Genomic DNA, 27,433 nt, shown 5'->3' with positions numbered 1-27,433 from the left:
ACAAAGACAGACTTTATTGGAGTATCTGGCACGGAAACCCCACCGCTCCAGCCCCGCAGCCGAGGACACAGCCACTTCTCAGGTGCACCAGGCATCACACAGGACCAGTAAGTCAACGCAAAGGACTCGCGGGCGTGGAGGGCGCACTCCGCGAGGACCCGGGGCGGCAGGGGGCAGAGGCTGTGCTCAAGGGCAACGCGCTCAGACACCCACCGCAACGGAACAGCGCCCAAAGTCAACACGACGGGGCAGGCGCACCCAGAGCCAGGATGCTGCGGGCCGGGAGCACAGGGATGCAGGCTTCCCCTCAGGTCCCTCCCTCCTCCCGACCCCTCGGCCGGGCCGCCCTGCCCCGGGCAGTGGGAGAACTGTGCCTCGTCCGGGTCAGGCCTCAAAGTTCTTAGAGGGGCTTCCCTGGTGGCACAGTGGTTGGGAGTCCGCCTGCCGATGCAGGGGATACGGGTTCGTGCCCCGGTCCGGGAAGATCCCACATGCCGCGGAGCGGCTGGGCCCGTGAGCCACGGCCGCTGAGCCTGCGCGTCCGGAGCCTGTGCTCTGCAACAGGAGAGGCCACAACGGTGAGAGGCCCGCGTACCGCAAAAAAAAAAAAAAAAAAAAAAAAAAGTTCTTAGAGCGTCGAGCTGTCTGTGTAGCCCCCGTCCTACAGACAGAGGATGCCACGTGGGCAAGGTCAGTGCTTGGTGCGTCCAAACCTCCCAGCCTCAGCTCAGCGGCTCTCTCCTGGGAGCAGGACCCCTATTTGGGGCTCTGACCCGGCAGCAAAGGCCAGGGGATGAGAGCCCAGGACCACGGATGGTCTTAGCACGGCCAGCTTCCGGGCCTCAAGTCCCAGTGCCAGGATGATTCATTAACGCCCTGCAAGGCGGGTATCCCAATGTCTGTAAAAACAAGGACTTGCCCTCCTTCAAGGAAATCCGGTCTCAGGGCAGAAGCACAGCCAAGTGCAGGAAGGAGCAATGACACCCCCGGCCCTGGGAACGCGCCACAGGGGGCGCCCTTCCAGAAGCACGTGTAAAACGCTGGTTTTTAGGATGACGACGATGAAAAGACATCAGAGGAAGTGGGGCGGTGCGGGGGTGGGGGGGGCAGGCAGTGGCCTGCAAGCCCTCAAGAGGCCCAGAGAAGGTGGTCAGCTCCCGGCCAGGGCCTACTGATACTCCAATCTGGAGAGGCCTCCAACCCAAGGCTCCAGGGTCTGGGTCGATGCTGGGAGCCTCAGGACAAGGGCGCACACAGTGACAGGGGCCCCTACGAGGAAGTCACGGGGTCAGGAAAAGAGCAGAGCCCAGGAAGAGACTCCGCCAGGACACACTGACCTTTAACCTAGCTCTCGGTGTGTGCATCACAGAGCACATCATAGAGGGGACGACTCGCCCCCAGCCCGGGCACCCCTACAGCCTGAGAGCTGGGAAATGGGGGAGGGAGGTGCAGCCCCCAGCAGCAGTGGGGCAGGAGGGCCAGGGGCTGTTCTCTGGGGATGCGTCCCCTACCACACGTCTTGCACACGGAGACAGATGCTGTTAGTCAGAGGCAAGGCCTCGAGTCCGGTAGGCCTGTCTCTGGGGAATAAAGCATTGTCATATTACAGGGATCTTGGGGACAAACCACAAATATAAATCCATAGGCCAGAGCTTCTGAACAAAAACTGGTAAAAAAAAAAAAAAAAAAAAAAAATAGTCTCAGCTCCAGGTCATCGACCTGCGATGGGGGAGGAGAGCCGAAGAGGGCTTCAAGGATGGGCGGTCTCAGCCCCAGCCCCGCTGGGAAGCAGTCTCTTCGGCCTGCCGGCCACGGTGTCTGGAGCCCAGGGTCACACCTGGCTGATGATCTCTCCATTCTCAGGTACAAACACTTGCACGGGGGCCCCCTCAGGCGATCTCCGGAGCACACACACGGTGGGCACCTGCCCAGGCCAGGGGGAAAGGACAGGTGGGTGAGCAAAGCAGGTAGAGACATCAGGACAGCAAGCCCGGCCACACCATCCTTGTCCCTTAAGGACGCTGACCAGTGGCAGCACCGGCCCAGCCACTCGGCCCTTGCCTCCGCAGCAGGCTCTCTGTGCCCTCGTCCATTTCCACTCCAGCTTTCTCTGGGGTGTGACAGGCACCCTGACCTTTGCTCCACCCCCACCCCATCCCCCCCCAGCTCACTTCTCATCACCCTCCCCGTCTGGCAGGTTGGGATGGGCTGGGCCCGGGCCAAGGACAGGTCCAAGCTCGCAGGCATGGAAAGGCACGTCAGCTGGAGGGTGCGGCCTGGGACTGCGGCCAGGGTGCTGCCAGGCCCAGGATGCCAGCTGCAGCCCAGAGAACTGGGGGCGGGGGAGGGAGGTGCAGCTGGGCCCGGCCAGAATCTTGGGTCTCAAAGCAGCAGCCTGTTGGGGGCTCCTGGAGCACACCCCCTGCAGAGCCCTCCTTCCCAGGGAGCAATAAAGAAAGGCTCACTCAGCACTCCCCTGGCAGTCCAGTGGTTAAGACTCAGCGCTCCCAGTGCAGGGGGCATGGGTCCGATCCCTGGTCGGGAAACTAAGATCCCACATGCCACGCAGCCAAAAAAAAAAAAAAAGAAAGCTCATGCACCGTCTTCCAGAAAGAAAAAGCTGGGCACAGAAATCAAGAGTGGCCATGCTACCTCATGTCGGGGTGCTCCACCTATATGCTGCCCACCAACTCGGTCCCTGACCTCGGGGGGCCCCAGGTGATAATAACACCACGTATTAGTACTTACTATGCATTGCTCTAATCATTTCACACATATTAACTCATCTCAAGTTCTTACTGCCCCTCTGTGATGGGTCCTTTAAGACTCCCATTTTACAGCGAGAGTGACAGAGGATCAGAGGAGTTAATAAGCCTGCCCAGTGCTGGCAGAGCTGAGACTTGAACCGGGGCCTGCGCCCTTAGCCATCAGTCACCCTGCTTCTCAGCTGGGTGGCGGGAGGGCAGTGGGGCGCAGTAGCTGGCTGACAGGCAGTCACAGGTTATGGCTCCTGCATACACACTGCCAGACTCTCCCTCCGTCCTGGGCACTCAAGTCGGGAGACTGGGGGGTGATGTGGATTGGCCTTATGGTTATAAATAGAGGCCTATCTGTTTTGTAGATCATCGGTGGAGCCATTAGGAAAAAAGGTCTTAGGTGTCCGGGAGGGTCACCTCCACTGGCGCACGTGGACGCGCGCTCTAGAGCTAAACGTGCAGGCGAACTCAGGAGGCCCCCAGGGGAGTCTTCCTGCGGGCCTTCCAGAGCCGCGAGGAAATGCTCTGGGGCCTATTCCTCCGAGCTGAAAGCTGCCCGGCCACCGGACTGCAGGCTGTGCGCCTGCGCCCCAGCGCCAGATCGCGGGACCTGGCCGGACCCGTGCGCGTACCTGTGTGCGCGCGAAGCTCTCGGCGCCAGGCGGCAGGCTGCGCACGCGGAAAGCCCCCTGGCGGTCCAGCGAGTGGGGGCGTGAGCTCCGGAGCCGGGCCCGCTCGTGCCACGACTTGAGCTCCTCGGACACGGCCGCCTTGCTGAGCCCGCGGCCCGCGGGGCTGTCGCGCAAAGAGGGCGTCCGGACCACGCGGCCGTGGGCGGGCGGTGGGCGCTGCCAGCGCGGGGCGGCCGCGTCCTCGCCGCGTCCCGGGCCCCACTCGCCCCACTGGCCGGGCGGCGGGCGGCCCTCAGCCAGCACCAGGTAGCGCGTGGCCCTCAGGCAGGCGGGGGGAGGCCGGAGTCGGGGGCCGCGGGGCACGCGCGGGAGGGGCGGCGCGGGCGGGGACAGTGGCCGCAGGAAGGAGATGTCGGGGCTGCTGCTGCCGGGCGGCGTCGGGTGCGACAGGCTGGAGGCGTCGGAACCGCTGTCCTCGGAGCACGAGTGGCAGGCGGGGCACGGCACGGGAGCGGGTGCCGTCACCGTGTAGTAAGTGGGGCGGCGGCGCGGGAGGGCGCTGCGACCCCTGCCGTCGGGGCCCGCGCGGAAGGGGTCGGTCCTATGGAGAGAAGAGGGGGCTCTGAGCCAGCCCTGCCTGGTTGGCGGGGAAGGCATCGCGCGTGCGCGGCCTCGGCCACGCCTCCCCACGTGCCCACAGCCTCCTGGCCCGGCTTGCCCTACACGCCCCTCCTGCACCCCACACCACTGCTCCACTGCACGCTGGGGTTTGGGTCACGGAGGCCACCCACAGCTGCCTCCTGTTCTCAGCCATCTCAGGTGCGAGGCATCCAGTGGCATTTCATCCACACAATCTGAACAGGCGGACACAGTCAAGCGTCCGAGGTGAAGGCGTGAAGCTGGTATGTGGCCCACCCCGAGGGACTACCAGTGAAGAGAGGAGAGGGCGGGCCCCTCTACAGCCAAGGGCAGAGGCCTCAGGAGAAACCGCCCTGGGGCACCTGCATCCTGGACTTGCCGCCTCCCAGTCTGGAGGCGGTGGTTTGTGTCCAGCTGCGCTGCTCTATATGGCAGCCCCAGCCGGCTAGGACAGGGTGGCCGCATGCAGGTGGCCCTCCCCAGGGCACTAGCTCGGGACAGCCAGCGGGGCTGGAATCCAGCCTCCCTCTGCCAGCACCCCGGGAGCAGGCCTGTCCGTCCAGCGGGGGCGCCTTTCACTAATCTGCGCAAAGGCCCTGTGTGTAAAAAGGCCCCCCAGTATGTAAACTATAAGATGCATTTCTGGGCTCCAGCCCAGCGCTGCCCAGAAGTAAAGTTAACCTGACGGAAGAACCCAGCAACGTCCTGAGGGTGCCCTGGGCTGTCGGACGGTGTGGCCGACACTGCCTGTCGTGCCTCGGTCAGTGAAACGAGCACCAAACAGCAGGGAACTTGGAAAGGAGCATTTAGTGGGTTCTCATTATTCATGGGTTCTGTATTTGCAGATTCACCGACTGCTCCAATTGATCTGTAGCCTCAAAATCAACACTCCCGGCGCTCTCGTGGTCACGTGTGGACACACGCAGGGTGGTGAAAATTCTGAGTTGCCCAGCAGGCTTTCCCAGCCGAGGCTCTGAGTTCTGGGTTCAGCTATCATACTATTCCCACAGTCTGTTTAGTATCACACTTTTCATATTTTTTGTGCATTTTGTTGGTGGTTTCAGTATCTAAAATGGCCCCAGAGTTGACGCTGCAGGGCCACCTGGTGTCCTGAGCTCAAGGAAGCGGGGACGTGATTTACGGAGAAAATAACGTGTTAGATGAGCTTCGTTCAGGCGTGAGATCTAGGGCTGTTGGCCCTGAGTTCAGTGTTAATGAGTCGATGGTACGTATTAGATAAGGTGTCTTTAAACAGAGACCCCATAAAACAAGGTTACGTATGGATCAGTTTACAGACACGTTGTGACCAGAAGCTGTAACCCTGTGTGTCCCCGGGAGCAGTGGTTCAGCGTTTGCACTTCACAGGACGTAACTACCCAAGTAATGAGAATCAACTGTACGTCAGTTGAAAACGTGACCCGTCCATCGTCAAGAGACTAATAATAAAACGATGACAGACAACTGCAAAAGTATCTTCTGAGATACACTCGCTCTCGCAGGAGAGTCTGCAGAGACGGGAAGCAAAGTGGAATCTGGCTGTGCAAAGACAAAACCGGAGTCTTTGGAAGAAAACACCTTGCTTCACACGTGACTCGCCCTTGGCTTTGCTGGTTGGGGCGCAGCCTCTATTGAGAGGTGCTTAAGAAAAGATCCCAAGGAGAAGCCACTGCACAAGCCATGTGTCACCCACGGGTGTCCCACATAATCCTGGAAGCCACCACCCTCCGAAGGTAAGTTCTCAATGGTGGGTCTCGCCCCCTGCATCGCTGGGGTGGCCTGTCTCTTACCTCAGGGGCTGTGACTGGCCCCTCCTGCCCTGCATCTCAGGGGTGGCCGGGGCACTGATGCGGCCCTGCCGCTGCCCGGCAACGTTGCGGACGGGGACCACGTAGCAGGAGGCAGGGCTGGGGTCGTTGGGCCCATCCTGCGGGGTGCTGGCCGGGCTGCTGGAGATTGGAGGGATTGGAGACAGGTCAGCAGCAGGAATGCCTCCATCCAGGGGCTCCGGTGTGCGGAGGGACGGACTCATGCCTCCCCCCATCACACGCAGGATGGGGGTCTCCTGCACTGTGCACCCCCGCCCCGATCCCACCTGCTCCTGGCCCTCCCTTCCCCCCCCTGACCTGGACTCGCTTCCGGGCTCGGAAGACTTCCTGGGCTTCTCGTAGGGGTGGTCCAGGCTTGTCTCCTTCCAGGGGCTGTTCTGGATGGGGGCCCGCTCCAGGCCCCCCGTGTCAAGGCCTGCTGGCTGCAGCCCCTCGAGGGTTTGGGGCGGGAGAGGCCGGGAAGGCGCATCTGGGGGAGGTTTTGGCACTTGAGATGCCTCTGCAGGTAAAGGAAGCCCGGGAGGGCAGTGGTGGGGGAACCAGCCCAACCAGAACCTCCGTGGCCTGTGCCTGGCCCGCCCTCCCGTGGCTGTCAGTCCGGCAGTGCCAGGCCATGGCTCTGGGCCCAGATGCTTCTAAACACTTTATTCTCCTTTCAGACTTACTCCTTACAGCTCCATTTTATACCTGCCTCCTACAGGAAGCCTCCCCAGATTGCCTCTCTTGGCTCACATGACTCTCCTTTCTAACCTTTACTCCTGATGCCATGTCTGCAGCTAACCTCCTGTTTCCCTATTTTTCCTCTCACGCTGTGCCCACGTGTGCTGTTTCCTTACTGGCCTGGGCCCTCCCCTGGGCAGGACCTCACCACCCTCTTGGCCCACCTTGACCCCTCAGCATCGTTAGGGTTTGTCACCAGGGTTCTCAATCTACGGACTTTTGTTTTCTCCCTCAGTGCTACCCTGTTTTCACAAAGGGCAATGACCGTGGCCGGATGGCTGAGGCTCTGACGGGTGCGTATTGACGTAAAGGCTAAGTCCCAGGCAAAGGCAGGGAGGCCCGGGGCCCAAGGCTCTGCTGGATTCCCCTTCCCCTCCCGGTCACGATGACCGAGCACCCGGACCGGCAAAGCGTCAGCACATCCCCCCTCTCACCCACGCACAGGGCGAACAGGCGGAGCGGACGCTGAGCCCAGCCCGGCTCCCGCCTCCTTTAGCTCACTGAGAACTCACAGCCAATGCCGCCCAAGCCCCGAGTTCTCGCGCAGGAGCCCAGCGCTCACAACAGCCCCTAAACCGCCCTCTCACCTTCCTCACGGAGCAGCCCGTCCAACAGGGAGCTGTCATCTGAGGCGCCGAGCTCTGGGGAGGCCAAAGGAGAGAGGAGGAGGTGAAGAAATCCCCCCGCAGATCTGGGGCTTCAGCAGTGCTGAGCAGCTGCCCCGCCCCCTTCCTGATAGCATCCCTTATCGGGAGATACCAACCATGTGTTCAGTACTGTGCTAGGTGTAAATTTATCACTTGGAAGGAGAAAATAAAAGTCAGTAAATAGGAGTGAGGAGACAGGAAACTCCATTTTAATCCTGGCTCTGCCATTAGCTTTGTAACCTCGAATAAGCCATTTCAATGCTCTGGGCCTCCGTTTCCCCATCTATTAAAAAAAAAGCCAGGCCTTCGTCTGGCAGGGTTTCCAGGCAGTGGAGGGGAAGGCAGAAAGTCATTTTGGAAGGCCCCCGGGGTAAAGAGACTTTTGCTAACTGTTGTATAGTCTTCTGATACCGTAAGTACAGCTCAACTCAAGCACCCGCAAACCTGAGAACCCCTGCATTACCAGTGAGAGTGGGAATTGCAGCTATGGGGTCGTGGGCTCTCACAGTTCAAGTGAGAGTCTGGCCGTCTGGGTCAGGAAGGTCCTTCCCTGGTGACGGGACAGCCACCTAAGGACATGGAGGGTAGCCCTTCTGCATGGGCAGCAGTCTGGACCCAGGAAGACAGAGGACTCAAATTTACCATTGTCCTGAAAACACTGAAACTTCAGCTACTCGGTCTACACCTAACATGACCTGGATGGGACTCACAAAGCATTTTCAACTACATTTGAGAACACGGGTGAGGGCAAACTGACAATAGCTAATTATTTCTCTTGGGCTTTTCTAAGTGCCTTATATATGTGAATTCACGTGATCCTCCTAACAAGCGTGTACGGTGAGATGACCATCTCCCCGTGGCAGCTCAGGACACAGAGGCTTGGAGGAGCTGATAACATAGCTTAGGTCAAACCGCCGGAAGGTGGTTGAGTCAGATTCACACCCAGACCGTCTGACCAGAGTCTGGCCCTTCACCACCACCATTTATGGGCTCTCCTGTTAGCTGGCCTTTCATGCAGAGGTCATTAACCAGAAAATTCTAAGAAAAGTAGATTCCGTTTCCAGCCATCTGAAAATCCTCTATAACAGGGATTGGCTGGTGGCAGGCCTGTGGGACAAATCCAGTTAACGGGCTGCTTTGTTTATACTTTTGGCCACACCGCGAGGCATGCGGGATCTTAGTTCCCTGACCCGTGCGCCCTGCAGTGGAGGCACAGAGTCTTAACCGCTGGACCACCGGCGAAGTCCCTTAAAAAATTTTTTTTTTTTCTGGCTGCTTTTATAAATAAAGTTGTATTGAAACACAACTGTGGGTTTGTTTACGTAATGTCTTTCATGATACGATGTCCAAGCTGAGTAGTAATGACGGAGGCCACATGGCCCACGAGCCTAAAACATTTACTCCCTGGACCTTTACAGAAGTTTGTCAACGTTTGCTCCTCCATTTAAATGAGACAGAACCTTTACACAGAGCAGTTTGTAAACCATGCAGGGTCGGCTGCCCACGGAGCAGCCCGTGCTTTAAGGTTCAACTGGGGAGACATGCTCTTACCTAATGCTGGTTCCCAGCCTCTGATCTTTTATAAAAACCTGGGGAACCGAGACGTTTATTTTTCACAAATGTCAATTTGAAGAAATTGTGGGACTGTTACTGTCACGGTCCAGGGATGCCGGGGTCGGGGGCTGGGTATAGTCATGTGTTTGGGGTTTGAATATATGGTCTGGGAAGACAGCCGTCACCCCCGGCTGTTTAATCACAGGTGGTTCATGGGGGCTGCTTGCTGTCTTGGCCACGCTGCCCCACAGCCCTGCCCTCGGCCCAGCAGCGGCAGGAGGACACCCCAGGCAGAGGCCATACAAACGCTGGGCATCCTCAGAGGCTGCGCCGTCCCGTGCAACAGCCACTAGCTGTATGTGGCTGTTTTAAATTAAATTAAAATTTTAGTTCCTCAGCCGCACGGGTCACAATCCAACCGCTCAACAGTCCCATGCAGTGAGTGCCTGCCACATTGGACAGCACGGATCTGGAACGTTTCATCATGGAAGAATTCCTACCAGCGTTGCCAGCACGGGCGCCGCTAATCAACAAATGCGTCCTGAGCACCTGTTACGTCAGCTCGGTGCTGGGGGGCCTTTCTCATCAGGCTCCCTGTGGTCGATTAGTCCCGCAGCTGACCGCTCCCCCCACCTGCAGAGGACGAGCTAATGGCTGCCACCTGGTACAATTAGGTTCCAAATGGAGTGACCTTCCTGCAGAGACCAAGAGGGTGGGTGGATTTCTCTAACTTTTTTGGGGTTTAGTTTGTTTGCTTTTTTTTTTCCTCTTTAATTCAAAACACCTTTCAGCTACTAATTATTTTTTCATACATCTTTATTGCTAGTTAATTATTAATCCCTCTCTACTTCCTGCTTTCAGGGCGAGCCCAGCTGGGCAGATGGCCAAGAGCAGGAATTACCTGTCTAGAACCACCTCCTCCTGGGCTCCCAGGAGAAGACATTGCAACCAGGACCTCAGGCCTCGTCAACACAGGACACTAGACCCAGGACCTCAGGCCTCATCGACACAGGGCACTAGACCCAGGACCTAAGGCCTCGTCAACACAGGACACTAGACCCAGGACCTCAGGCCTCGTCAACACAGGACACTAGATCCAGGATCTCAGGCCTCATCGACACAGGACACTAGACCCAGGACCTCAGGCCTCATCGACACAGGACACTAGACCCAGGACCTCAGGCCTCGTCAACACAGGACACTAGACCCAGGACCTAAGGCCTCCTCAACACAGGACACTAGACCCAGGACCTCAGGCCTCATCGACACAGGACGTTAGACCCAGGACCTCAGGCCTCATCAACACAGGACACTAGACCCAGGACCTCAGGCCTCGTCAACACAGGACACTAGATCCAGGATCTCAGGCCTCATCAACACAGGACACTAGACCCAGGACCTAAGGCCTCGTCAACACAGGACGTTAGACCCAGGACCTCGGCCTGGTCAGGACAGGACATTAGACCCAGGACCTCGGCCTGGTCAGTACAGGACATTAGGCCCAAGACCTCAGGCCTCATCGACACAGGACACTAGACCCAGGACCTTGGCCTGGTCAGGACAGGACACTAGACCCAGGACCTCGGGCCTCATCGCCACAGCACACTAGACCCAGGACCTCAGGCCTCATCGCCACAGCACATTAGACCCAGGACCTCGGCCTGGTCAGGCCAGGGCTGCAGGTGGAGAGCAAAGCTGCCTCTCTGATCAGGAGGGTGGAAGCAGTCGCATGGCCAGGCCCCTTCCCCACAGCTCTATTTCCCCTGGACTAAGTGCCCCCTCCCACGGATGGTTGGCCAAGCCCCAGGCGTGTCCTGGCCTGCTCCCCACTCCCAACAAGCAGCCTCATCGTCGCAATGATAGTAGCAGAGCCACAGCCCTACGCTGTCCACCACCCCACACCGCAGGCCTGTGGTCAGAGGAGCCCACAGGGCGGCGTGAGGCCAGACGGGACACAGGAGGGGCTGGGACACACGGGGCACAGCCCCCCGGGCCCCTGCCACCAGGACAGCAACGAGCCCTCAGGGGCTTCCGTGCCCAAGTCAGCAGCTGCCTTTCAAGGGGAGGTCGCATCCTGGGCCCTGTCAGGAACAGAGGGAGGACGGAGGCCCCTCTCCACCAGAGCCGGTCGGCCGTCCCGCCTGGGTCTCCCCGTCGCCCGGGGTTACTGGGTCAGCTGTCGCGTGGAGGCATCTCCTCCCTCGTCCTCCACTCCTGGCTGCTGGGGGGGACCTGGGAGGCATCTGGACTCACCCTAAATTAGAGGCCACGTGCCCAACCGGGGCAGGAGGCGGCCTTGGCACAGAGCTGACCTGAGGGGCAGGGGTGGGAGCTGGGGAGCCCAGGTGGAGGCCCCAGATCCAGTTCAGCCCAGGGCCCAACTCCCTGTGCCAGCTCCCTCACACGCACGGGAGGCCTGGGACCCAGGAGAGGCCTGGGGGAGGGCGAGCCCAATGCCCTGGCGCGGAACGGAAGGGAGGCCTCCAAGGACTGACCTGACAGGTTGGGCTCGGGTCAGGAGAATGAAAAAGCCACACGCGAGGGCCCAGAACCACTTGCTGGAAGAGGAACCGGCCTGGACGACTCACTGCCGCACAGTCAGCGGGCGCTGGACCCCGGGCTCAGGGACTAGACTAAGAGGCACAGTAACTAGAGAACAGAGTGCGGGGGCCCCAGTCCTGACTGGGCGGTTCTAGGTACTTCAGGGACGGTGGGTATGCACTTCCACCAGAGCATCCACCAGCAGCCATGGGCCCTGCAGCAGTTCAGCGAGCAGATATGCACAGAATGTGGGCCCTCGGCCGCGCTCACGGGACCACCTGCCCTGTGGGCCTGGGATCAGAGGGCTGGACAAACCCTTGAGATAAGCTGAGGTCAGCCTGGGGGTGCCTCCTGTCCGGGAGGTCTCCTGCAGGGCGTGGATTTCGAGGGAGGAGTGGGTTGTTTTCTAAGGAAATGGGGAGGGTCTCAGGGGAGGGTGATGGCTGGGCTGAGGCTTGTGGGGTTGCCATGGGTCAGGATGGGGTGGGGCGGACCGGGGAAGCAGGTTTCCCCCGACGACGACGACGACGACGATGGGGATGGGTCGGGACGGGTCTGGGACCAGCCGGATGCGTCTGGGACCGCCGCTGCTCACCTGGGCCTGGGGCCAGGGTGGGAGGGGCCCCGTTGCCTCGCTGCCACTCCCCCAGGCAGCGCTGCAGGTCCCGCAGCTTCTTCTCTTCCTGCTGCATCGCCTGCTTCCGCTGCCGGCGCGCCTGGCGGCCCAGGTTCCCCTCCCGGCACAGGCGCCGCGCGGCCTCGGCGATCTGCAGCTGCAGGGCCAGCTCCCTCTCCAGGCTGCTCAGTGGGTCCTGGGGGAGGACGCAGTGAGCGACACCGGAACGGCCCAGACCCCCAGCAGACGGCGGCGTCCAGGGCCCAGGACCCACCCAGCAGCCTGACCCCGAGCCAGGTGGGGAGGGACTGAGGTGGACGCTTCCCTCCCACCCCAAAGGGCCGGGCAGACGAGCCACCCGTCACACCACGGGGAGGGACCCGAGGGTCCAAGCCACCCCACGGCCCTCCTCCTGTGCTGAGAAAGGGGAGGACGGCCCCAGGAGCCAGAGCGACCCGTCCGCACAGGCCACTGCCTCTCCGGGCCGGCTGCGCTCTTGGCTGGCCTTCTGCCCTCAGAGGACTGAACCCCATGTCCTCCCTTGAGGTCCCAGCCCTCCCTGAGGCCACGTGGGCTACACGTAGGCGGGTGCCCCTTGTCCACGCAGAGCCAAGCGGCCTGAGCTGTGTGATGCTAGAGCAGAGACCCCTGCAGAGGGGAAGCAAGGCCTGGGGACCACAGCCGCCAGCCTCGGGGAGCAGGGACGGCGCCCTGCAGCACCTCACCTCTCTGTGCAAGGCCCACTCGTCCAGTTTGTAAGCGGCTCCGATCCTACGGCGGACCTTGGGGGCCTTCTCGCCCAGTCTGAAGGGGTACTCTGCAGGCAAGATGCCCGTCAGCTCCTGCGGGGGAAGCAAGTTCGTGCCAAGCCGCTCTCCACGCACCCAGCCCTTGGCCGAGCAGGAACAGCCCATCCGGCGGGCCCTGGGTGACCTGTGCCGCCCTTCCCCAGAGGCCTCTGCCCATCTCCGCGCGTCCCAGCGTCCAGGGCTGTCCCTCGTCCGGGAATCTGCCCTGGCCTGGCTATGGTCCCCGCAGGCGCCTCCATCCACTCGGTCCCCTGCAGCCCCTCCTCTGCCCGGCCATATGCCTGGGCCCTGCGGGGAAGAGCTGTCCCCTTGCTGTGCCATCCGGTGCCCCGTCTGACCCCCAGAACTTTCTCAGGACCGGGCCTCCCAGTCCTCGGCACCGACAGACCAGCATGCGGCTCCAGCCCCCGGGGTGAAGCCTGTGCTTGTACGCGGCGGGGGCCCAGCCTCACCGCTTCCCGCAGACAGATCCTCCTCAGCTCCTCCAGGCAGGCCTCCAGCCGCGCCTCCAGGGCCCTCTGCTGCTTGCGCACCGCGTGGGTCAGCTCCTTCGCGGGGGCCACCGGGCTGTCGGGGCCTGCAGCGGGGCAGGGGCGCGCGCTCAGGGGAGCCTGTCCCGGGCGCCGCGGGACGTCCCCGGGGCTGACGGCGCACACGCGCGCTCAGGCGGCCTCACGCCTGCCCAGGCTGCGGGCCGGCCACCACAGCAGGCCGTGTCACACCCAAAAGGTGGCGTGTACCCCGGCGGCCCAACGGCACCGTTATGGCTCGGAGGGACGGGCGGCCCCTCGGCCGTGTGCGGTGAGGGCCAGGCTGTGGTCAGAGCCCGTTCCTTCCCGCCCTTCCCTTCCCAGCCGCCACCCGTGGCAGGTGCCTTCTTCCTTGTCTGCTCCCCCACCCCTCTCACACACACACACACACACACACATATACATACACGCACACATACACACATATAGACATACACACACGCATACATACACACACCTACACACACACTGCATGCGCCTCTTCTCTCTCTGTCCAACCAGACCCGACTGGGCCCATCGGCTGTGGCCAACCTGAGCCACGGCCCCTTCCCGCGAACCAGATAAGAGCTTTCAGCTTCTTAGGAATCGTGGGGCCAGAGCTGAACACGGCAGGTAGCTGTTCAGATAGGATTGACCCTCCAGGCCAGAGCCCCCCCTCCCACCAGGGAGGAAAACTCTCAGCCCTTCCAGGGTCTGCACCCCGCTGCCCCGCACAGTGGCCTCCCCGCCGCCCCCGCCTTGGGCCCCTCGGCCTGGCCGGGCCTGGAGCCTGGGACTCGAGGAGTCGGTGGGGTCGGGGGCACTGAAGCCCTCACCAGACTGCAGGATGATGCCGCTGTCGGTGTCGCTGACCTCATCCTTGCTTTCCATGGTGGACTTCTGGGAGGAGGGGGCACAGAGGAGGAGGGGCCGACACCCTTCCCAGCCTGGGCCAGGATGTGCAGGTGGCCTGGAGTTTCCCCAGCTTTTAAAAGAACAAAAAATGATACATGTAAACCCCCTTGCCTCCAAACAGAGCTGTTGAGTCAGGTGGGTGAGGGTGGGAGATGTGGCGTGAGGCCCATGCTTCCGGGGGAGTGAGTCTGGGATGGGGGCGTCAGTGCTAGGGGCGCTGCGGACAGAAGGCTCTGTGGGCCTCTCCAGCGCACCTGCCCTGGGCCCAGCCTGGGCCCCTGCCGCCTCCTTCCCAGAGAGGCCTCCGAGCCCAAGGGGTGACAGCAGTGGTGGCCACAGGGACCACGACACTGGGGAGAAAGCCCATGAGGACAGGAGCAAAGAGAGAGGATGGAAAGGAGGGAACAAGAAAAAGGTGGGAGGACAAGTCAAGGAGGAAGGGAAGGAGAGGAGGGAGGGGAAACGTCGGTGCCAGGAGGGAGGCACGGTTGACGGTCCTCAGCCCGAGACCCATCCCGCCGCCCCCGTGGGTGAGGGCACCGGGCACTCAGCCAGGCCCTGTCCCGAGGCCCACAGCCCAGGCTGCCTGCTGTCTGTCTACACCAGGCGGTCCACCCGAGGGCAGGTGCCCAAAGCCGTGAGCCAACTCCCGGGGCCACCAGCTATGCCTGGGAGGCCCCTCGAAGGGGAGGGGGCCCGGACCTCACACCCCACAGCCGGGAGCGAGGCAGCGCGCACATGCATGTGTGTTGGGTGCGTGCTGCCGGGGCTGGAGGGGTGACCAGAGCCGAAGCTGCCCCAAGATGGGAAGGAGACCACGGCCACGCTGCTTGCCCGGGCTGGGAGCACGTGTGCAGCTCAGGTAGAGTTCCAGGTGTGCGTCTGCCGGCAGCAGTCACCCCGGCCGCACCCGCTGGCGCCCCCTCTCTCCTCGCCAAGTCTGCACCCCTGCTCAGGGTCCCAGCTGGCCGGGGCCTGGCGGCGGCTGGCTGGAGCCAGGGTGGGGAGCGCGGACAGGGCCCGGGCAGGCGGCCTGGAAGGAAAGCCCAGCCACCTCCTCCCTGAGTCAGCCATTGAGCAACGGTCCAAAAGTCCTCCGGAGTCTCTGTCTGGAGCTTCTCCTGCTTCTCCTCAGGGCACCACTGCTGGGCCGGGGGCGGGGGCTCCTCAGCCAGTGGGAGACAAGCTGAGCCTGCAGCCAGGCCCCTGGAGGAGGGACCGCTGCCGGCCAGGCCCCAGGAGCACCTCTCTGCCCGTGGACAGCTTTACAGACCTACAGAAACAGCACAGCCTATCAGAGCACCTTGGGCCTCAGTTAAAAACCTCGCCCTGAAAACAATAGGTACCTGCACTTTGGAGTTTCAGTTCTCCAAGAAAGTCTAGAGAGTGGAGGGTAGAATTTTTTTTTTTTTTTTTTTTAAAGTTTATATGGGGCCTTTGTGAAGATGCCAAGGAGAGAGCCTGGCCACACGTTCTGGGAACCGAGACCAGGGTACTTGGCGTGAGTTAGCTCTGCCTGGTTCACCCTCCCAAACCCTCATCCCTCCTGGAGATGGAGCGGGACAGACGGCAGGCAGCTCCCCCACCGCCCACTGCAGAGCCCTGGGCAGCCTGTGGGCCTCCCCAGCAGCCAGGGGCAGGGCCCTGCCAGAGCAAGGAAGCAAGGCCGTCCTAGCACGTCTGCTTGGACGAGGGAGGGGATGATGTGGGCGGGAAGCCATCAATTACTCACACTTACTAATTAATTATTAACCATTAAGGAGTTGCCTTGGGAAGCTCTGACAACTCAGCCCTGCTTCTCATGTTGTTGCCTGTTGCAGAGTGAGCAGAAATTGCAGGGACCGAGGGGTGGCCCGGCAGAACGGCCCCCTCAGCCCCTTCCTCCCTCTGGCCTGGGTCGGGGGCAGGCCTGCTCCAAGTAGGGCAGAGAGCACGGACCGGAGGTTGGAAGCCCCAGATTCCAGCCTGGATCCTGCCATCACCTATGTGATCTTAGGGGAGCTCACCTCACCTCTCACCTGGCTGGGCCTCCCGTCCTCACAGGCACGGTGAAAACTGGATGGTACCCGGGGCCCTGGCCAGTCCCCATACTGAATCTGGATAGCGCCAGGTTGAGCAGGAAGGACCCACACGTGTGCGGCCCGCTCATCTGCCCCCACCCCGAGGCGGCCCTCCGGCTTCGGGGACCCTGTCCCAGGGCCCGCAGGCTCCCGTGGGTGTTGAAGGCATGGCTTTCAGATACAGGCAGTTCTGGGAATATCCCCGCCTCTCCGCATGGGAACCCTCCCTGCCCTCCAGACCCGCAGCCCCAGGTGGCAAGCCCTATCCATTCACCCCGAACAGAGAAAAAGAACGGAGAACAAGCAAACGAATGCAAACCCCCAGGAAAATGCAGAGGAGGACAAAAGGGGAGGAAGGAGAGCGCCGTGCACTTGCCCTCGGGCTGAGCCACTGGGACCCTCTCCCGTCACAAATGTGGCCCCAAAGGGAGGCCCTGGGATGCTCTCGTCCCAGCCTTCCCCGCTCCCGTGGAAACTGAGGCCTGGGAACTACAGTGCCGGGTCCTCATCCGAGCCCACCAGCACCCCCATCACCCCTGTGCCCTGTGGCTGACGGCCACTGCTGGGCCCCCCTAGGGGCCCCCCTGGGCCGGCTTGCCCTCGCCCCAAAGACCCGCTCCAGCTGCCCCACCCTCACCTGCTTCCAGCTCAGTCCAGGAGTCCGGGAAATGCCCCCTGGTCCCAAGTCAGGGGACCGAGGGGCCTGGCATGTCTCCTCAGGGTGTCCCAGGCCGTCCCGTGCTCTCTGACCCACTTCCGCTCCCCACACCGATGGCCGGTGGCTGTCCCTCCCCTGGTCCCGCCTGTGTCCCTCCCAGGCTGCCCGGCCAGGGGAGCCAGGTTACTTGTTCCAACTTGAGTCAGAGGGAGGAGCGGTGAGCAAGCCCTTCCCAGAGCAAAGCCTGCCCCACAGGCAGCCCGGGCCTCTGCACTTCCGGGGGCCGCACAGGCGGGAGAAAGGGGCTCCCCACAGAGGAACCCCAGAAGAAGGCAGCAGGGATCAGGCCTTCGCGGCCTCAAGGGCCCCCCTGCCCTGTGCTGAGCCGCCCGCCCCCCCAGATTCCGGCTCCGCGCAGCGCCCAGAGCAGGCAAAGACCCCGGAGCGTGGGGACCACCGGCGAGAAACCTACATGCTGACAAGGAGGGTCCCTGCTCCCCAGACCCTGAAGTGGGGCCAAGGCCAGATGAGATTAGAAACTCCGGGCCAGGCCGTGACCCCGGAACTCCACACGGGGCGGCTCTGGGGTCCCACAGCAGGCCAGGCTGTTCTGATCACAGACATTTCCCTCCAGAATCATCATGGCCGCCACCTCCCTGTTTATCTTTACAACCATCCCTCCACAGGGCCCATGGCGCATTGACCTGGACCCCAGTCCTCTCCCTAGTCCACAGGAGGGCCACTGGGACCCCGGGGTCTAAGCTCAGTCCCCAACCACCGGGGGCCAGAGACCAAAATGGAACTTGTTCCCTACAAGAAATGAGCCTCTGGGTCTCCACGCCACTGACCTTCAAGGAAAACCAACAGTTTGGAATTCACTCTATTTCACTGGTGGAAGCAAGGGCCAAAGACACTGTGACCCATCACAGGAGGCAAGAAGACAGACAGCGCTGCACACGGAGGAGACCCCTCAAGGCTTAACGCCACCCGCTTTGCTCACCACGCCCCTCACCTTGGGATCCCAGCACTCACGAGTCTCCAATAGCTCCACTCCCCCAACACCAAGACAACCTCCCCAGCCCCAAGACCACCTCCCCAGCCCCTAGACCACATGCCGAGCCCCGAGACCACCTCCCCAGCCACAACAGCACCTCCCCAGCCCCAAAGACCACCTCCCCAGCCCCAAGACCACATCCCCAGCCCCAAAGACCACTTCCCCAGCCCTAAATACCACCTCCCCAGCCCCTAGACCACATGCCGAGCCCCAAGACCACCTCCCCAGTGCCTAGACCACCTCCCCAGCCCAAATACCACCTCCCCAGCCCCTACTCCACCTCCCCAGCCCGTAGACCACCTCCCCAACTCCTAGACCAACTCCCAAGCCACTAGTCCACCTCCCCAGCCCCTAGACCACCTCCCCAGCCCCTAGACCACCTCCCCAGCCCCCAAGACCACCTCCCCAGCCCCTAGACCACCTCCCGAGCCTCAAAAACCACCTAGCCAGCCCCAAGACCACCTCCCCAGCCCCCAAGACCACCTCCCCAGCCCCTAGACCACCTCCCGAGCCTCAAAAACCACCTAGCCAGCCCCAAGACCCCGCCCCCAGCTGGAACACCACCACAAAGACCAACTCCCCAGCCCCTAGACCACCTCACCAGCCACTAGACCACCACGCCAGCCCTAAGAGCAACTCACCAGCCCCTAGCCCACCTCCCCAGCCCCTAGCCCACCTCCCCTGCCCCTAGACCACTTCCCCAGCCCCAAGAGCAACTCACCAGCCCCTAGCCCACCTCCCCAGCCCCTAGCCCACCTCCCCTGCCCCTAGACCACTTCCCCAGCCCCAAGACCACCTCTCCAACCAAAAGACCACCTCCCCAGCCAGAATACCACCTCACCAGTCCCAAAGATCACCTCCCCAGCCCCAGGACCACTGCCCCAGTCCCTAGACCATTTCTCCAGCCACAAGACTACCTCCCAGCCCATAGACCACCTCCCCAGCCCCTAGACAAATCCCCAGCTCGAAGACAACCTCCCAAGCCCCTACACCAACTCCCCACACCTAGACCACCTCCCCATCCCCAAGACCACCTCCCGAGCCCCAAAGACCACCTCCCCAGACTCTAGTCCACCTCCCCAGCCCCTAGACCACCTCTCCAGCCCCTAGACCACCTCCCCACCCCAAAGTCCACCTAGCCAGCCCCAAGACCATGTCCCCAGCCAGAAAACCACACTCCAGCTCCAAAGACCAACTCCCCAGCCCCTAGACCACATCCCGAGCCCCAAGACCACCTCTCCAGCCCCAAGAACATGTCCCAGCCCTAAAGACCACCTCCCCAGCCCCAAGACCACCTCTCCAGCCCCAGAGACCACCTCCACAGCCCCAAAGACCACCTCCCCAGCCCCTAGACCCACTCCCAGCTCCAAGACAACCTCCTCAGCCCCTTGACCACCTCCCCAGCCCCTAGACCACCTCCCGAGCCTCAAAAACCACCTAGTCAGCCCCAAGACCCCGTCCCCAGCTGGAACACCACCACCCCAGCCCCAAAGACCAACTCCCCAGCCACTAGACCACCATGCCAGCCCTAAGAGCAACTCACCAGCCCCTAGCCCACCTCCCCAGCCCCTAGACCACCTTCCCAGCCCCAAAGACCACATCCCCAAACCCTACACCACCTCCCCAGCCCCAAAAACTACCTCCCGAGCCCCTAGAACACCTCCCAAGCCCCTAGAACACCTCCCCAGCCCTTAGACTCATCCCTAAAGACCACCTCCCCAGCCCCTAGACCACCTCCCCAGCCCCAAAGACCACCCCTCAGCCCCAGGACCAATTCCCCAGCCCCAAAGACCAACTTCCCAGCCCCAAGACCACATCCCCAACCAGAAGACAACCTTCCCAGCCCCAAAGACCAACTCCCCAGCCCCTAGACCACACCCTGAGCTCCAAGACCACCTCCCCAGCCCCTAGACCACATGTCCATCCCCAAAGACCACCTCCCCAGCTCCTAGACCACCTCCCCCCCCTAGACCACCTCCCCAGCCCCAAGACCACCTCCTCAGCCCAAAGACCACCTCCCCAGCCCCTAGTCCACCTCTCCAGCCCTTTGACCACCTTCCCAACCCAAAACATCACCTCCCCAGCCAGAATACCACCTCACCAGTCCCAGAGATCACCTCCCCAACCCCAGGAGCACCGCCCCAGGCCCTAGACCACCTCTCCAGTCCCTAGAACACCTCCCCACACCAAAGACCACCTCCCCAGCCCCTAGACCACTTCCTCAGCCCCAAGACTACCTCCCGAGCCCGCAGACCACCTCCCCAGCCCCTAGACCACTTCCTCAGCCCCAAGACTACCTCCCGAGCCCGTAGACCACCTCCCCAGCCCCTAGACAAATCCCCAGCTCGAAGACTACCTCCCGAGCCCCTCGACCAACTCCCCACACCTAGACCACCTCCCCACCCCAAAGATCAACTCCACAGCCCGTAGACCACCTCTCCAGCCCAAAAGACCATCACCCCAGCCCCAAAGACCACCACTGCAGCCAGAAGTCCACCTCCGCAGCCACAAAGGCCACCTCCTCAGTCCCTAGTCGACCTCCCCATCGCCAAAGACCACCTCCCCAGCCCCTAGACCCACTCCCAGCTCCAAGACCACCTCCCCAGCCCAAGAGCACCTCCCCAGGCCCAAGACCACCTCCCAAGTCCATAGACCACCTCCACAGCCCCAAGACCACCACTCCAGCCTCAAGACCACTTCCCCAGCCCCTAGACCACCTCCCCAGCCGCAAAGATCACCTTCCCAACACCAAAGACCACCTCCCCATCCAAAAGACCACCTCCCGAGCCCCAAAGACCAACTCCCCAGTACCAAAGACCAATCCCCGAGCCCCAAGACCACCTCCCCAGCCCCAAAGACCACTTCCCCAGGCCCAAGACCACGTCCCCAGCCAGAAGACCACCTCCCCAGCCCCGAGTCCACCTCCCCAGCCCCTAGACCACCTCGCGAGACCCGAAGACCACCTCCCCAGCCCGAGACCATCTCCCAGCCCCACGACCACTCCCCAGCCCCTAGACCACCTCCCCAGCCCCAAGACCACCTCCCCAGCCCCGAGACCACCTCCCCAGCCCCGAGACCATCTCCCCAGCCCCGAGACCATCTCCCCAGCCCCACGACCACCTCCCCAGCCCCAACACCAACACCACCTCCCCAGCCCCGAGACCATCTCCCCAGCCCCAAAGACTACCTCCCCAGCCCCAAAAACCAACTACCCAGCCCCTAATACCACCTCCCAAGCCCCAAAGACCACCTCCCAGCCCCTAGACCACCTCCCCAGCCCCAAAGACCACCTCCCCAGCCCCTAGACCACCTCCCCAGCCCAAATACCACCTCCCCAGCCCCAAGACCACCTCCCCAGCCCCTACTCCACCTCCCCAGCCCGTTGACCACCTCCCCAACTCCTAGACCACCTCCCAAGCCACTAGTCCACCTCCCCAGCCCCAAAGACCACCTCCCCAGACCCAAAACCACCTCCCCAGCCCCAGAGACCACCTCCACAGCCCCAAAGACCACCTCCCCAGCCCCAAAGACCACCTCCCCAGCCCCAAAGACCAACTCCCCAGCCCCAAAGACCACCTAGCCAGCCCCAAGACCACGTCCCCAGCCGGAAGACCACCACCCCAGCCCCAAAGACCTAATCCCCAGCCCCTAGACCACATCCCGAGCTTCAAGACCACCTCTCCAGCCCAAAGTCTACCTCCCCAGCCCCAAAGACCATCTCCCCAGCCCCAGTCCCAGCCCCCAGGGCAGGGATGACAGAGGAAGTCACCCTCCCAACCACCTTCTGTGGAGCTGTGTCACCAACACAGGCAGTCTCCCCACTCCCCCTGCACACCACCCATCTCCCCTCACATTCCTGTGCACACCCTCTGTCCAAACAATGTGAGCCCTCCAGGCTGACCACCCCCTTCTTTACCTGGGCTGAGGCTGAGGGGCCCCAACAGGGGACAGCCCCCCTGTGCTGGGGGGCCTACTCTGGGTCTCCCAAAGAGCCCGCAGCCCTTCCCTTCCCCCCTACAGGTTTGTCACAGTCTTCCCACAACAAACAGAGGAGTTGACTCTGAAGCTGCCACCCAGCCTCCACCTTGCCCATCCCCAGCTCCGGGGGGAGGAGTGATGGAAGTTTCTAGAATCAACTCATAGCATATTTTTAATGCATAAACTAAGATGAAGAGAATCACTAAGATAATAGATTATATTAAATACAGTTCTAAAAACAGTAAAACATAGTAATCTATATATGTTTCTTTATTAACATTAAACAGGATCTAGTAGTGGGCAGTTCCGTAGCAATGACGATGGTAAACGATGTTTCATGACCGACGGTAAACCAGGTTTCAAGACAGCTATCACAGCTGCACTGTGATATGAAACCCTCTGTGGGGTCTATGAACGGCAAATCACAGGTACTACCAATGGTTACAAGGCAATGCTAAATTCCAGTAAAGGTTAGTGAAAAATAAACCCTTCCCATCCGAGTACACGACCCTCTGAATGCTATCCACAGATGCTTGGGTGCCCATGGACCCAGTTAAGAATCCCGCCCTCAGGTAACCACCCCCATCTCTGAGCTCAGGGAGAGAAGGACAGAGGACCGACCAGTCTCTGCGTTGATCCTCTGGAATCCTCAAAGGCCCCTTGCTCCCTCAAATTCACACGCAGCATTTCCCAGCCCAGCAGGATCTGAAGCTTGCAGTGGGACCAGCCAACCAACTCTCCCAAGACCCCCAAGGCCACGGATCTCCCTGGCTGCCATGCCCTTCAATTCAAAGTATCCAGAGTGGGCATTCCAGAGGCCTGCTGAGAACGTGGGGTTCAGCGCCCTGCTCCCAGCCAGTGCCCCGAACCCCAACCCCACAGCATCATTGGTGAGGAAGCGGGGTTTCCCCACACACTTGGAATCTGATCTTTGAAAGAAGGGAAAAAATTGCATCTCTTCAGGGTTTTCATCTCCTAAGGAAAAGTCCTGAATCAGAAAGCTCTTGCACCTCCTGCATCCATCCACTCTCCATTATTTTTTTTAAGTTCCTCCTTTAAGTTTCCTGTGATACATGAGATCGGAAGTCAAAGCAAGGGCCCGACCTGACGCCCCAACCAGCACCCAGCAAAGAAGAGTCTCAGGCGCTCCTACAATTTCACTTAAACAATTAAGGAGCCAATCGTCGGCTGCTCGAGCCAAAAGTGAAAAGAGAAGGGAGGGAAATATCCCGGGACCCTCCAGGCGAGGGGGCGGGAGATGGTTCCTCAAACTGTTTGCTTTCCCCTCTCCTCCCTTCCCAGTGGGAAAGGTGCTCGCCTCCAGCGAGCGATGGTGGAGCGGGCTGGGACAGGGGACTCCACGACGGCCTGGAATGTGCCCTGGAATCAGACCTCTAGGCTCTTCTCAAAAAGCCCCTTTGTCCGGTCCACCCTGCTCCCCTCCCCCACCGCGCCCTCCGCGTCCAGGCGGCCCGAGACTCTGCTCCTTTTGTCTGCCTTCCCGGAACCTGCCAGGGGATCCACAGGCGTGGGGAAGGTCGGAGGAGAAAGGTCGAGGAGACGGAAACATGCATTTTCGGTAGGAACTCGGAATTCCCACCCCCCCGGCAAATTCCCCCCATTCCCCGCAGGGCCCCCTCCTCTAAGGCGGAAGACTGTGGGTTAGGGGCTCGATCCCCCCGGCTCCCGCGTCGCGCCCCGGCGCTCCCCCTTACCTGTCCCATGGAGATCCCTCGCCGCCCGCCTGCCCCCGCGCCCCCCGCGCGCGCCTAGCAGCCTCGGGACCTGCTCGTCCAGGCCAGCTCTCCTCCCCCCGCGACTCCTCCCGGCCTCCCCTCCCCGGAGGTATTTCATTTAACTTCGGCATTTGCAGCATCCCAAATGTTAAAGATCCCAAGACATCTGTCCCCTGGGGCGTACCAAGGCCCAGAGGAAAGAGGGGAAAGACGCAGGAAGGGACCCGGGAGTCCGATCCGGGAGCCGGGGCGGGGCCGCGCGTCGGGGCGGGGAGGTGCCCGCGGGGGTGGGCGTCCCGCGGGGACCTGGGCGCGGGGCGAGGCCGGCCCCCTCTTCCCGCTTCCGGACGCGCGCGCGGCGGGACCCCCCCCCGCGCAGCCAGTTCCCGCGGCCCGGCGGGGGAGGCTCCTCCCGGACCCGGGCCGCCTTCCCTCCGCGCGCTCCGGCCGGCCCGGCGGCTTCCGCGCCTGGAGACCCGGGCTGAGCCGAGGGGGTGCCGCGCCCACCCCCAAGGGCGCTCCCCGGCCCCCCCATTGCCGCGGCCCCGCCGGCCCCCGGCCCCCCTGCGGCCCCGGCCGGGCCCCCTCCCGCCGCTGGCGGTCCCGCCGGGAGAAGGAGGCGCGCGCTCCGAGGGGGCGCCTCCTGCAGCGTACCGCGAGCCGGCGCCCCGCCCGTCATTCATTCACTCACCCACTGGTTCGGGGAACACGCTGAGCACCTACTAGTGCCCGTCCCGGCGGATCAAAGTTAAAGGGCTTCGGGGATCCCCAAGCTAGCCGAGCAATCCCTTGGCAAGAGGGTCAGAGAAAGAAGGCCGACAGCACCTAGGCGGGGGGGCGGGGTGGCTGACCGAGCGGAGGACCGCACAGCCTGCCCGAGGAGGCCATGCCAGGGAAACTGGGGGTCGGGGCGCGAGGAGGAGCCCACGGCAGCAGCGACGGGATGCGCAGAAGCAAAATGGCAACGGAGCTCAGGAGGGTCCAGGCGCTGAGGGCACTTGGGGTGTGGGGCCAGGAGGGGCAAGGGACTAGAAGACTGGAGCCGCAGGCAGTGGGCCGGCAGGAAGCAAGGCCGCCCCGTGCGGTTGTCCAGGTTGTGCACCAAACTAAGAGGGACCGCTCACCCAGGCTCCACCCACCAAGCCGTGGGCCTTGGCCAGAACCGCATCTCCCCAGAGGCGGTGGCTTTTTCCAATTTGTACTGAGGCGCTAGGTGAGCTAAGTTGGCTGAAGAGTCATGTGGGCTGACTAAGGATTTCAGATTTTTATCTTGAAATTGAGGAAGAGCTCCCAGGAAACAGAACCAATAGGGGATCCCTCGTGTGTGTGTGTGTGTGTGTGTGTACACACAAAGAGAGGGGAATTGGTCCACGCTATTCCTATTCCAAAGGCTGACAGGTCCACAACCTGCAGGGTGGGGCTGGCAGTCTGGAGACCGGGAGGAGTTGCAGTCCGAACCCAGAGGCCGTCTGCTTGCCAAACTCCCTCTTTATTAAAGTCAGTCTTTTTGCTATTTAGGCCTTCACCTGAGTGGATGCGGCCCACCGACATTATGGCAGGTCATCTGCTTCACTCAGAGTCTACTGTTTATTTCAATGTTAATCTCATCTAAAAAAAAATACTTTCGCAGAAACATCTGGAATAATGTTTGACCAAACAGCTGGGTACCGTGGCCTAGCCAAGTTGACACGTAAACTTAACCATCACACAACTGAAGACCGTCCACCCGAGGACAAGCTGGGCAGACTCACGTTCCCGTCGCTTTGGTGTGTGAGTAATTGGCGTGGTGAGAGTTGCAAAACGGGAACCGTGGAGAGATGGCATTCAGACGAGGGGTGAATTCACGCTGTGGAGTTGGGGGGACGGGGGGGGAGTCAAGAGCTATTTGGGACCTAGTCTGACTCCGTAAGTGACTGACTAAAGGCTTGGCAGAGAGGAAAGGGACGAGCCGGGGGTTCCCGGGTCTGCTTGAGTTCAGGGTAACGTGTGTTCATTTTAGGACACGGGTGATGATGTCCTGAGAGCAGCCAGGCTGCAGGGAGGGCTTGGGAGCCGCAGCAGAGCTGCAGCTCCGGGACCGCGTGACATCACCCGGGAAGGGTGTGCAGGATGAGAAAGGATGGGGCGGGGGGAGGAGACTCTGGGAGCACGTAAGGGGTGGAGAGGTCGTAAAGCACCTCCAAAGGTAAGCATTATTATTATTACTCGTGCGATGGAATAATTTGTTGAAATGTTGATTTGTAGCCCCTCCCCCTCCCAGTCACCCCTACCTTTTCCCTTGCTGGGAGGCAGTGGCTTCCTGAAGGCCTCAGCTCTGGGCCACTGAGACAATGCCAGGGGGCCCGAGGAGCAAGGGTAGGGATGTGGCTTTGAGGGCCCGGACACAGAGGGGAGATAGACTGGGAACGGGAAAGAAGACGCCCTGTGCAGGCGAGGACCCTGAGGTGCCTCGGAGGTGATGAGACCTCAGTAGAGATGGGGGGTTGGGATGCGGGGCCCCAGATTTCTGGCCTCGGCAGATTCTTTCACTGGCACGCATCCAGGGGGCAGGAGCCCGGGCGACGAGAGACCCCCGGGGCCAGAGCAACTAGCATGGCTGCCTTCCCCCTGCTTCCGGCCTCCTTTAAGCCTTAAAGGATACTGCATGAGGAAATGCAATTTTTTGCCATTCCCAGCAGGCCCAGGACAGAATCAAACTTGATTTGAAATAAATTAAGTAACACATGTGTCTTGCAAGCCTGCGCTTGTAGGTTGAGATTTGCAGCAACGCTGTTCCCTTCATTTACAGGTAAGGAAACTGAGGCCCCGAGGAGCTCAAGCTGTGTTAAAAGCACACAGCCAGTAAGGGACTGATGTGCTTTTGCGAGGCAGACCATTCTGATTCCATAGCCCTAACCCGTGGCCGAAAAAACTGCAGACACGCAAAGGGACCAGGCAGACGCGGTGAAGGGAGGAAGCGTGTCAGGGACGAGTGCCGGTCACCGCAGCTCTCACCCGGCCTTGGTGTGTATGGCAGGGGCGGGGCAACTGTGGAGGGCTTCATGGAGGCAAAGTTCAAACACTCAGGCTCCGTCTCAAGGGGCCATCGCTGCAAATGTGGTCATAAGAAAAAGGCGTCTGTTTCAGAGACAAAGCTGGAAATCCACATTTTCCGTGTGAAATCAGATGGGTACACCTTCGATCTTCTTGTTAAAATTCAGAAGCGTCTGGCCTTCCCTGGTGGCGCAGGTGGTTAAGAATCCGCCTGCCAATACAGGGGACACGGGTTCGATCCCTGGTCCGGGAAGATCCCACATGCCGCGGAGCAACTAAGCCTGTGCCACAAGTACTGAGCCTGCGCTCTAGAGCCCGCGAGCCACAACTACTGAAGCCCTCACGCCTAGAGCCCGTGCTCGCAACAAGAGAAGCCACCGCAATGAGAAGCCCGCGTACCACAACGAAAAGTAGCCCCTGCTCACCGCAACTAGAGATAGCCTGCGCGCAGCAACGAAGACCCAACATAGCCAAAAATAAATGAATTTAAGATAAATTTATTTTTAAAGTATAGGTAAAAAAAAATTTCGCAGGGGTCAAGCAAACTGTGTCTACGTGCGCTGGGCTGTGGGGCAAGGTACTGCTCCGGGACCCGCCACCTCTAGGAGCCCGAGTCGGAAACTGGTTTGGACAGGAGGCCCGGAACACTGGAAGATGCTGGGCTTGGAAACAGAAGCCGGGCCCTCACTGGGACTGACCGGCCCCAGACCGTGGAGGGAGGGGTGGGTGCAGTTTGGGAGAGCCCACCAA

At 61.3% G+C, this 27,433-nt stretch overlaps 1 protein-coding gene across 2 annotated transcripts in view; it reads right to left on the bottom strand.

Moving 5' to 3' along the window:
* Nucleotides 1–637: 637 nt before the first annotated feature.
* INAVA (innate immunity activator) overlaps nucleotides 638–27,433 on the bottom strand; it is a 29,008-nt gene continuing 2,212 nt past the window's right edge. The window contains exons 1-10 of one of the 2 annotated variants that reach the window (XM_032624856.1): nucleotides 16,862–17,073; nucleotides 14,086–14,234; nucleotides 13,193–13,317; nucleotides 12,657–12,773; nucleotides 11,911–12,127; nucleotides 7,161–7,214; nucleotides 6,151–6,352; nucleotides 5,815–5,973; nucleotides 3,389–3,989; nucleotides 638–1,924 (exon numbers count right to left, since the gene is read on the bottom strand). In XM_032624856.1, coding sequence (XP_032480747.1) covers nucleotides 1,832–1,924; nucleotides 3,389–3,989; nucleotides 5,815–5,973; nucleotides 6,151–6,352; nucleotides 7,161–7,214; nucleotides 11,911–12,127; nucleotides 12,657–12,773; nucleotides 13,193–13,317; nucleotides 14,086–14,140 — 1,623 coding nt within the window. In that variant the 5' untranslated portion in view covers nucleotides 14,141–14,234; nucleotides 16,862–17,073 and the 3' untranslated portion in view covers nucleotides 638–1,831. Of the gene's footprint in view, nucleotides 1,925–3,388; nucleotides 3,990–5,814; nucleotides 5,974–6,150; nucleotides 6,353–7,160; nucleotides 7,215–11,910; nucleotides 12,128–12,656; nucleotides 12,774–13,192; nucleotides 13,318–14,085; nucleotides 14,235–16,861; nucleotides 17,074–27,433 lie in introns of those variants that run through there. The other variant, XM_032625400.1, reaches the window with a different exon arrangement.

This window comes from Phocoena sinus, chromosome 1, assembly GCF_008692025.1.
Source record: "Phocoena sinus isolate mPhoSin1 chromosome 1, mPhoSin1.pri, whole genome shotgun sequence".
NCBI classification, from domain to species: domain Eukaryota; kingdom Metazoa; phylum Chordata; class Mammalia; order Artiodactyla; family Phocoenidae; genus Phocoena; species Phocoena sinus.
This window is presented reverse-complemented; position numbering and strand designations above follow the sequence as displayed.